The sequence below is a fragment of the Pituophis catenifer genome, unplaced genomic scaffold, assembly GCF_029215685.1.
Source record: "Pituophis catenifer annectens isolate HBS135680 unplaced genomic scaffold, rPitCat1.0.hap2 SCAF_2, whole genome shotgun sequence".
NCBI classification, from domain to species: domain Eukaryota; kingdom Metazoa; phylum Chordata; class Lepidosauria; order Squamata; family Colubridae; genus Pituophis; species Pituophis catenifer.
This window is the reverse complement of record NW_027256882.1, coordinates 85,945,977-85,957,752: the sequence shown is the minus strand read 5'-3', so window position 1 is coordinate 85,957,752 and position 11,776 is coordinate 85,945,977. Positions and strand designations below refer to the sequence as shown.

General features: G+C 39.3%; 1 protein-coding gene across 3 annotated transcripts; it reads left to right on the top strand.

Moving 5' to 3' along the window:
• Positions 1–193: 193 nt before the first annotated feature.
• CYB561D2 (cytochrome b561 family member D2) lies at positions 194–11,058 on the top strand. 3 transcript variants are annotated; one of them, XM_070933722.1, is made up of 4 exons: positions 194–268; positions 2,946–3,250; positions 5,222–5,259; positions 6,834–11,058. In XM_070933722.1, the coding sequence occupies exons 2-4, from the start codon at positions 3,124–3,126 to the stop codon at positions 7,335–7,337; spliced, it is 669 nt and encodes a 222-aa protein (XP_070789823.1). In that variant the 5' UTR covers positions 194–268; positions 2,946–3,123; the 3' UTR covers positions 7,338–11,058. The 3 variants fall into 3 exon arrangements, with proteins under 3 accessions (XP_070789823.1, XP_070789824.1, XP_070789825.1); XM_070933723.1 differs by lacking the exon at positions 194–268 and adding an exon at positions 4,038–4,121 and having other exon boundaries at positions 3,198–3,250; XM_070933724.1 differs by lacking the exons at positions 194–268; positions 5,222–5,259 and having other exon boundaries at positions 3,211–3,250.
• The last annotated feature ends 718 nt before the right edge of the window (positions 11,059–11,776 follow it).

Below are 11,776 nucleotides of genomic sequence, written 5' to 3'. Positions count from 1 at the left end.
ACCATACAGCACTAAAGATAAGACCCGGAGGGTAGTTACGAACGTGCGATGCTTGTCACGTGTCGCGCAGTTAGCTGTCTTGAAGAGGGTTTCCCTCCCCCCCGATGATGGGCAGCGCGGCTCAGCCTCTCAGACGCAGAGACCGGCCGCCAGGGTAGGAGGAACATATGACAAGCTGGGTGGACTTGCCCAATCAAAAGGCATCAGGTACTTCCTTGGCTTCCACCGGAGTTGATGCTCCTTTGCGATGCTGCTGTTCTCGGCGGAGGTGAGTTCTTTAGAATCTCCCCAAGCCAAGACGGTTGGGTTGGAGCTGGGAGAGGGATGCTTTTCTCAAAGCCTTCCGGGCGGGGGGCGGATTAGGGCAGATCTGGCGAAGGGGATGGGCTCTGCCTGGGGTTTCCAAAAAGCTTGGAATGCTTTTTGTGAAACAGCAGCCCGGGAACTCAACGCTTATCATTCTGGCAAAAAGAAACCCTAGGTGTAGTCCTTGACTGGTGGAGGCATCTCTCCACACCTCTTCTACTACAGACCTTATCGCCTACGCCAGTTGCAATGCAAGATGTAGGGTGGGCAAAGCTGAAGGCTGCTTTATCCGAGGAGAATGTGTGTCCTGGTGCTGACAGATCAGGTGAGGCGGAAGATTCTCGTGCCTCTCCCCGAAATGATTCTCGAAACTGTGCATCATCGTTTTGGACGGAGTCCTGAGAGTTGTGTGTCTCTAGAAAAGCTTAGCTTCTCGTGTTTCCTTCCTTCCTTTCTTCTAGCAGCCACCTCCACTTTCGATTGTGCCCCTAAGATACGCGGTGCAGAATCGAAGTGCAGGCTGCCCTCGTCTTCTTTTTCAAAATGCTCAAGAGGGAGCCTTGCCTTGCCACTGGAAGAAAAGAAAGAAAGACTATGACATCTGTTTCTTTGCCTTAATCCTGTATTACAGAGAACAGCCTAGGGCTAGGCTAAAAGACGGTTGTGTTATTTGTGGTTCAGCATCTTGTAGGAACCTAGCAAAATATGTTTTATTTGTTTAGGCATACCTGAACAAGGTATGATTTGAAAGCCTATTGGTAGGGTCAACCTGCCTTAAGGTCACTCAAATTTCTTCCAGTCTCATTTCTTTTTAATCCCATGGCTTTATTTAATTAAGGTTCTTACAAAGCTTGGAGTTTAATTCTCCACTCAGGTTGTTTTCATTTATTACCGCATCCCCATAGGTAAAGCAAATTTGTGGTAAATTGAATTTGCATATTATAAATTTATGATTCCAAAATAGCTGTTACAGGATATATAGAACTGTAATTCTCAGTTAGCAATGAGTTTCCACTATGAAAATTTGTAAGAAATTCATGCATGTATGATTATATATTTAAGTTGCTTGCCTATTTCTTCAGGTGCAAATAATTTAATGGATGGATTTTAAAATGTCAATAGAGGTCTCAGGATGATGCTCACTTGGTAGCCTTGGGCAAATTACCATTACTTAACAGTAAACATGAACAGGGGAAAATTATTTTCATGTTTATATTTATATAATCCTGACCAATAAAAATTGGGCAAACAGATTGGTAATACAGCTTGCAAGCTGTATAGTGCATAAAAATTAAAAACAATTCACTGGTGTTTTCTATTAGTGCTTGTGACTGAACAATTTTTCAAGAGTTTTATCTTGAAATGTTATTTTTCAAAGTTTCAAATGTTTGCCATCTACTTCTATGTTGCTCAGAGGACTGAAGATGGACAGCATGATAGATGTGAACATGAGCCCTGCTGTGTTCTTTAACTTGACACGTATTCAAACATACTCATAGCTTATGATTGAGATGCATTTCCACAGACACTTATAGTAAAGGTTGCATGTAATTCTGCAGGCTGTTCTTCAAGAAATCATAATTTCCTAGTGAAACAAAACAGTGATGTTTTAATTTTTTAGGGTTTCTATAGTGAAAGCTCTGATGGTGTACTAGCAGTGAAATGTAGTAGAGGATGATTTTTTTTTGGCTAATGATTCATAGAAAAGAGTGCTGCACAATATTTGTTTTGAAAAGGCCCCAGAAAGGAAGATCTTCAGGCCTGCATGACTGCTCAGTTCAATTTGAAGAGGTGGATATTTTGCTCCCCACAGATGCAACAAAAGTGATTCATGGCTATGTTCACATGACCCCTGCTGAACCATAAAGTAGCCATCCATATTTTAACTGTGATTTGTTGACATTGGGTTTCTTAAACTATGGTTAAATTAATCACAAGGAAGCCTACTGGGTTCATGTATCAACCATGGCTGTGTGGTTCCCTTCTTTTGCTTGTTTGCATTGGTTTGTGGTTTATTACCAATCCCTGTCAGGGGAGCTTCCCATACTTCTGAATGTCAGTTGAAGTTGACAGTGGGAGAAAATGATTACAACAGCTTGCTATACTTGCATTTTGCAATATTGACACCATCTCTCTCTGAATCTAAACAATGGAACTAAATCAGCATTAGTGGTGTAGTTAGGCTTTCTTCAGGCATATAGGTTTAGTTTGAGTGCTGTGTGTTTAGTCAATTTGATTCCTGGAGGGAACAAAAGCCTCTTTTAATCTGAAGCCCAAACTATATTAAAGCTTTAGAAAACCTTTTCCTCCACAGCAAAAAAAATCCATCCAACCCTCAAAAGTCAGCATATGCTTAATGCATACAAAATGAGAACAGGAAAAAGAAGAGGGAGAAATGAGATTAAATTGGAATTAAAACATTTTATGATATGACATTACATTAAAAGCCTAAAAATATCTAAAACTTAGTTCCTTGCTGGCAGAATCTCAGGTTTTGATGGCAAATCCTTGTTGGAAATGAAGACACTGCTTTGACAGTTTAGGATTTTCTTTGATTATACTTGAGGACTAAAGACTATTCTTGGGTTTTCCAGATGCTTTTATTTTGCTCCTTCTTTTCTTAATATCTCTTTATACAGGATAATTGACAGAAGCATGAGAAACCTGAAGCAATTTTTTTTTGTTTAAAGACAGTAGTGTTCGAGTTTTCCCTCACTTTGATGTTCTGGAACACTTAATAGGTTTTGCATGTAAACAAAGAAGATCGATAATTAGTGGACAGTGGAAGGCCAACGTCTTATTCATATTCCAGAAGACATGGCTCTGACAGTTGAAACGGAATCTCAGATTTACCACTCTCTCAGGACTGTCTTTGGTGCAGCCGCACACCTGGTTTCTCTTGGATTCACCATTGTCATGGTGGTACTCACCAGACCTGGATCAAGTAAGTAAAGAGCAAAGGGAGGACCATTTGGTGTTATTTGAAACATGGACAGGAATGCTTAAGATATATTGTACAGTACAGATCGTCCTGCTGGATGATGACTTTAGCTAGTAGGTCCAAGCTGGGCATGGGGGCTGGGGAGGAGGAAGGCAGGCTGAAAGTCAGTCCATAACCTCCCTCGTTGAGTTAGACTTAGATCTTGGCAATTCTAGTCACCCATTTTGACCAACACTCCACTCTGGATTTTCCAACCACAACTATACTGTATAATTAAAAGAATTAGTGGAGTGGAGAGGTAAGGTATTGTGCTAGTTAGATTCAAATCCCACTCAGTTATGAAGTTTTCTTGATAAATTTTGTCCAATCATGCCTTCAGTCCCACTTATCTTATAGGATCGTAGCTGTGATACAGTGTTGGGAAAAACCCCCTTCATAAATGCTACCTTGAGTTCTCAGAGGAAAAAAAGTTACGATATTTGTATTGCATGCCTTTGAGTCATTGTTTAATCCTGGTGACTGTCTGGGCAAGTCTGCAGTTTGCTTGGCAAGGTATGCAGAAGTGGCTTGCAATTGTCTTCCTAGGGAAAATAGAGAGAGAGTGACTGGTCCAAGGTCAGCTGGCTTCATACCTAAAGTGGGACTAGTAGTCATGGTTTCCCAATTTCTAGCCGTAAGGATGCTTAATGTATAATAGTCTGTGATTATGATTGGATTGCATCCATACTGCATTGCCTGTGCTGAATTTGGTCAGTGTGTGTAGCCTTTGCTTTTGTTTTATTGACTACAGGCTGAGCTTCTCCCACTAAATTCATCCATTCATTGCAGTGTCTTCTCCAATCTAGTTATAGTTCTGTATCTTCTGCGAAAAAAGGTAATCAATTTCTTTTAGTGAAAGGAAGATGACAGTGAAATAAGAGCCTTCAATGCAAAGGCTTAACATGGATTAAGCTCCATTTTCCATGGTGAATAAAGAATTTTGAGAATGGACATCATTTTGCAGGATCACAGGAAACAATTATGAATCAATATAACAATGTTTATTTTATTTGTACCCTGTCTTTATTATTTTTTATAAGTAACTGAGGAAACTAATAACGTTTCCTTCTCCTATTTTCCCTGCAACAACCATTCTGAAGTGAATTGGGCTGAGAGAATGACTGGCCCAAGGTCACCCAGCTGGCTCTCAATGATAAGGCAGGACTATGGAACTCATGACCTACTGGTTTCTAGCTTTGTATCTTAACCACTAGACCAAACTGACCAACATTTAATTCTGAGAATGTATGTTGTGTTACCTTATTATAAATATTATGTAGTATAAAGTTGCATGAATTAGTACTTAAAAATTTACTTCATAATAATATTTTTTTTTAAATTCTCCATGGACATGTTTTATTTCTTCCTCGACCTCAAGAGATTATTAGATTCATATTTGAAAGAACCTCAGAATTACTTATTTCACAAATAATGGACTTCCAATACTAGCATATTTAATATTGTTCTACTTGTAGTTTTTCAGTCAACATATTAATACTGTACTTCACAATCTGTGGACATGTCAGTTCTTCTGTCCTGGGCTACGCTTTAATTTCTTAGCTGCACAAATCTTATTAGAGATACAAGGATACAAGGGCAATAATTACTTATTGACCCTGTTTTGCTTAATTTGGGAGAATTTAGGAATGTGAATGAAAGCCTTGTGCTTCTATTTCTACCCTTAAAAGTACCCAGTCTGAAACAGGATGAAAATTGTCCCTAATTAGCTTCCAGATTTTGATGGCTCTACCTTTGGTGGCTCCAGGGGCTCCCAAATGCAATATCAGCATAGGCACAGCTATGATAGAAACCTTGGGTCAGATTATCGCACACAAGGATGTTTTAAGACTTCAACAAATGAATGTAAGGAACATACTTTATCTTTTCAGCCATGATTAGCCAGCAGACATTGATTTTGTCCTCATTCCTTTCCAGGTTTGTTCTCCTGGCATCCTTTCTTAATGTCTCTTGCGGTAAGCCAGACAAATGAGATTATGTTTTCTAGATTTTTTATCTTGCATTTATTGTTTTTATAAATAACTCAAAGCAGTAGATACATATATAATACTCCTTCCTCCTACTATTGGTTATTGTTTCTCAAATAACTAACTATGCAGGTAATCCTTGACCTATGACCACAATATAGTGTACCTATTACAGTCAAGAGAGCGCCTCGCTTAATGACCTTGAACCCCCTGCAGTTGTTAAAATGACTATGTGGATTGTTAAGCGGGAAAAAAGAGTGCCCATGGGGGGGGGGGAAGGTCCTGGAAGTCCTGGCTCATGCCCACCTGCCCTAGGCTTCCCAAGGCCTCCTTTACCTCATAAAACACTCTGTGCTCCGCTTTCCACCTTGGGGTCCACACAGCCCTCAGGCCTGTTTCTCCCTCCCTGCACTGGTTTCCCACAGGGCTTTGGCCTCCTGCCCATTCCCCATCACCCACTTGGCTTTTGAAGCTCTCCAGAGCTCTGTACTTCACATTGGGGAAGGAGGGCATGCCACACCATCCCTCAGAGTTCCTGGACTGTGTGGCCGCATCACAGATGCAGCTGCCATTTTAATGCAGCCACAATGTGGATTGCTTTGCTGCTGGGCTGTGTTGTCTAGCAACACAGTTCCTTGTGGCCACACTGAAATGGCAGCTGCGGCCCAGTAACAGAACGATCCATTATGGTTCCTTAACATGAACTGCGCAAAAGCTGTAGAAAGCTCTGGCATTTTCCACAGCACTGCACAGACCATGTTAGGAAACAGAACAAACTGCTTCATTGCTGGGCTGTGTGGCAGTCCCAAAAGCGGCTGCCAGTTTATGAACAACCCCATGTGGGACAATCCTGGAAATGTCTGCCATTTTATGAATGGCAATTCAATATGGCCGCTTGGAAGATATACTCCAACAACAAAACTGTGCTTCCCTAACTCAAGCTCTGGAGTTCTTGGAAAGTTAAGTAAGGAGGAAGATGGGAAGCAGATCCAAGGCCTGTGGGGACCCAGTGTGTGTGGAAAATAGGGAAACAGGCAGGAGTATCACTGTGTTGTTCATAAGGATGAATGACTGAAGGGTCACTGCAGCAGCTGTAACTTCAGGACTGGGTCATAAGTAGTCTTTGGGGGGTGGTCTGCTGTAACTTTGAACAGCTGCTAGGTGACTGATTGTAAGTTGAGGACTACCTGTACAATCTTCTCTTTTATAACAAGTTGTTCAATCTGCTGGCTCTTCATGCAAAAAGGCAGAATACTTTGTTGCACTTAATAGGGGGCAGGTGCGTATTCTTCACTATGGAAGCTGGGAAAAATAGCATAGCACTTCTGCTGCCCCTGTTTCAAGAATGAGTCTCTCTAAATCTGTATTTTCTCTTTTGCAGAACTTCATTTAAAAGTTATGTGCTGTATCTTCTTGAATAGGCCTCCCCCATTGACAAACTAGTGTCTCGCTAAATATCTGACGGTTTCCCAAATTTTTGCATGAAGTATTGCTAAATATTTTTTGCAGCTGACCTTTATGTGGGAAACTCTTATGTCTTTTTCTGTCTTCCCTTCTCCCAGTTTTCCTTCCTGATGACAGAGGCCCTGCTGACTTTCTCTCCAGAGAGCTCCCTCCTCCGGTCCTTCTCCCGCAAGGCCAAGGTCCGCTTCCACTGGGCTTTACAGCTGCTTGCTCTCATCTGTGCATTGCTGGGATTGGCCATTATCAGCTATAACAAGTACCTCAATGGGAAAGAGCATTTTGTCACCTGGCACGGCCAGACTGGCTTGCTGACAGTGGTATATGCTAGCCTGCAATGCATGGGTGGACTCGTCCTGCTCTATCCCAAGCTGATGAAGAACTGGACCCTAAGCAAACTGAAACTATACCATGCCACATCAGGACTGATTGGGTATCTCCTTGGTTGTGCCAGCTTGATGCTGGGCATGTGTTCCCTGTGGTTTTCCACAAGTGTGACTGGAATCTCCTGGTATCTAACTATGCTGTGCCCTATTCTCACCAGTTTGGTTATCATGAACCAAGTGAGCAATGCCTATCTCTACCGTAAAAGAATCCAGCCTTGAAAACAATTGTAAAACAATCTGTGTGGCATCCCAGAAGCATTTCTGCATTATCTGGAAGGAATCCATAGCTATATACAGGAGTACTGGAACTCAAGAATCTCTTTCTACCTGCCTCTAACTTTTTATGGATTTTTTTTAATTGCTTCAATTTTTTCATAGCAGAGATGCCTATGCTGTTGAACCAAGTTTCTTGCAATCCCATTGCTGGAACTATAATAATTATTAGTATTGTATAAGAGCCCAATTTTGCTCTACTGGTACTCCCTCACCCCCTAAATGAAATCAGTGGATATATTCTGGTTTAAATTATTCTTGATTGGCCATGTACATCTATGATTGTAAATCTAACTTGCTGTAACTTCTTTTTCATATTCATGCTCCGTTCTAAGGCATGGGCATTTTTAAACTTCCTCTTTGAAAGGATGGCTTTTATTTAATGTATTCAGTTTTTGTTTGCATTGATGGTCAATTCTTCCTCTTTTTTTAAAGTCACATGCTATGTGAAGGTACAGCATATCCAGCTATATTAGCTAAATCATATGTGCTGATCAAGGGCTAATAATATATTTTACATTTTTTTAAAAAAAGTAGAATTGCTTTGTGCAGATGGAAAATGCAGAAGAAAAAAAACTTCAGAAAATGAATATTCCTTTACCTGTTGTTTTTCTTACTCAAGCCTATCTGTCCTGCTCCCAAATACTGTCATCTCCGAAGGATTTCAAATGCATGTTAGCCTGTAAGATAGAGACAGCTCTTCAGCATAAAAGGTATCATTTAAAACCAATGTCCCTCCATTCTCTAGATACATTGGGATTATTGTAACTCAATTCCCAACCAATATTCTGACTTTCTGCTCTGCAGTTAAATGATGCTGAGCTATAAAAAGGCACTTTAATTTAAAGCAGAAAACAGGAACATACATTCCTGGATCCCTGCCAAAATTTAAATTATAGTCAACCATTTCTGCAGGTTGTATGCCCTGGCTTAATGGCATAATAGGAAGGTTAACAGAGCATATCAGTGAGTTGCTTACTTTGCTAACACTTTAATAAGTTTTCAAAAGATGTGTCCCCTGAAAGCATATGATATCCTTATCCAGGAGCAAGTTACCCATGAGAATCTAGATTATTCTTGATATGGCCATGTATGTCTATAATTGTAAATTGTAGTGCCGCTACAATTTTATAGACAAAAGATGGAATAAAGAAGGAAAGATCTAAGGCAGTGTTTCCAACTTTAATATTTTAAGATGTGTGGACTTCAGCTCCCAGAATACATCAGAATGTTGGCTAGAGCATTCTGAGACCCAAATCCCCACATCTTAAAATGACTAGGGTTGGAAACACCAGTCTAAGGGTAAGGAAGTAAGCACAAACTATTTTTAGAAAGATGAGAAAATGCAGGGTGAAGAATACTATTTTATCCCTATTATTATAAAAGAAATATCAAGGACACCCAGAGTTTTGAATGACTTTCACAATGCACATCTCTCCCTACCAATAGTAATAGGGAGTATCCAATTTCTCTTCTCCTGCTTGGCAGCTTCTGTCTTGTAATCTCTCGTATTTCTTCTCTAGCCTTCTCTCAAGTTATCTTGTTCTTCCTTGCTATGTACTATTATAAACGTTGAACGCTGATTAAAAAATACACATTTTTACTCAGAAGAAAATTCACTTGGTTTATATATGCAGGTGAAGATCTAATAAGGCTTATCCCACATGCAAAGAAGAGATGTGGCAAAAATTCAAGGGGCCATGAATCCAAAGAGATGTGCAAAAGATTGGGAAATAGAACTGTTTCAATCTCTCTCAACACTTTTAGTGCAGCTTCTGGGATGATCTTGTCCCAGAAGATGAGTTGAATCTGTCCCTTGGCAGTATGCATTGAATTTAGAGGTGATTAGCTGACAGCTTTGGTAGCCATGAAGTTTCAAAACATGCTGGCTAAGTTAAAGCTAAATTACAGTGTGATTGGTTTTTGTTTTGACTTAAGTTTGTTAATTAAACCATTATGGCATTTTTATGTACCAGGCCACCATAGTTTATTCTACAAGTCATGGTTAAAACTTAAAAGAAACCAAGGTTTAGCAGGATGGATGAACCCATCCCATAGCACTAACATAATGACTAACAAAGTGTGCTCCTTCAGGTTTCTTTTTAATTTCTTTTTAAACCACAAAAGGCAAGAACGAGTAACTCTCCTCTTGAGTTTCCACAATACTTAACTCCTGAACTTCTTTCTCCTATTGTATTATATAGTTTTCTGTTCTCTAAAGTGGGATCTTACGGCAAATTGATGATGGAGTGATGGGAACTGTAGTCCCAAAACTCAACAGGAACCTAGTTGGAGAATCTGTCACAAGTGACTGCAAACCTCATGTTTTAGATTTGTAAAGAAAAAAAAAAGGCTTATAATCTGCTCAATAAATCAGGCAAAGTATGCTTGATTTTGACTCAAACTTTTCAATATCTGAGTAGTAAGGAATAATAGTACTAGATAGTTTGATCCTGCAATTACAGACATAAATCTATTGGCTTGATTGACAAGGAAATCTCATTTCTCAAGACTTGGAATTGTTTCATATGCACAGTTCTTTCACAAAAATAAGATATATCATGCAAACAGAGCTTGAGAAAAGTTCATATGTGATTAAATATATGTGCATAAAAAGCATTTTCATTCATCTTTAATTCTTACATCAAAGCACTTCTCAAGCATCCTGAGGTTCTTAAAGAACTTAGAAAAAGATTATGCTTTTTCATTTGCTTTTCAAAATGGGGGACAATTCTAATTGCTTTTGTTTTTTTATCTTGGCTATCAGCAACAATTGACCTCCCATAATACGTTTTGTTTGTTAACAAACATTTTGTTAATGCTTGTTAAAACAATTTCGGTAACCATAGTTCCTGCTTATGTTACTTCCAGGAACTCCTTAAATAAGTATATATTTGTATTCTGCTATTGAGAAAGGATAACACCTGCTTTCCAAAGAGGGAGAAAAATAATCACAGAAAAGCTTCTTTAATGGGGAAATAATATTGTGTCACAGAGGAACTATTAATACTGATGTATTTAAAGACACTCATGTTGCAGTCAATGAAACAGACTAACTTAAGCCCTATAGTTTTCAAAGACATGGCCACAGGTAACTTTAGTTACAATGTAGGCTTTGATTGCATTCCCCTCCTGTCCCATTTTTAAAATTTAATTCATTTTCTATTGCAAAGGCAAGAACAAAGATTGATGATCTTGTTAAAATATTATCACATGGCATTGTGTAATGAGTATGAGATATGCTCTTTTCAAGCATCACCTAAATGCCTGTATTTCCAGTGGTACATAGTTTGGGTATCTAGCTGCTACTTGTGTTCCAACATATATTTTACCATACGGTATTATAGTTAAAAAAAACAAACACTAGGCTTAAAAAGTTTGTATTTGCACTGAAAGCAAAGGGGAGGATTAATCGTCTCATAGATAACATCAATGAACAGTTTATAACTGGTTCTAATGCTACTTTTTTGCCCAGTGTCTACTCATTAAACCGTCAAGTAATGATTGCTGCCTTGATAAGAGGGAACAGAGGTAATACTTGTTATCTGAAAACATCAAAAACAAAATATATGCCACCAAACTGTGTAACCAATGAACCTACCACTGAAACTCGGGAGTGGGAAAAAGCTTGTATTTATGAGCGCTGAAATAAATATTTTTTTAAAAATGCAGCAACTGTGACATACTGCCATCATGCTTGTTTTGCTTCCTTCAGATAGATTTTGCATTGTTCAGTCGTACAGAAATTATTGGAATCATAGCTCAAATTTTGTGAAAGCATAACAACTTCAGATATTTCTATTAACCTTATTCCCTTTAAGATTTCTGCCTGAATTTCAGAGGAACATTACTCATTATGGCCGCAATATTTTAAGAATAACTTCAGTTATTTTCAAGTCATTGAGCAATAATTTAATACAGCAGCCAGATTAGCTATGATTAGAATTAGAATCTGTTCATTAGAGCCTGTGTATGAATTCGCATATCATGTTCTGACCCAGCCTTCACAAGCAATGAGAAACTGCTTGCTCACAAGTAACACAAACCTTTTTTTTATTTAAGTCAGGGCAGGAACAGTTTTGTCCACATTGGCTGAGGCAAATTCACTCCCTATTATTTCCCAGCAGGGAGATTCTGTTGGCATCTCAAATACAGAGCAATTAGTCCGACAAACCTGGTTCTGGCAAAGGAATCCAACATGATTGATGTACATTGGAAAACAAATTGGCCACTCCCAAACCCCTACTATTTATTTTCCAGCCAGGTAGGGGCTAGCAAGCATCTATGTCTTATTTTCCCTGAGAGCCGGCTTATTGTTTTCCGTTGCTCACCTCTCCTCCCTATGCATATGTGCATCAGGGATGGGTCCCATCTGTTCCTCCCCC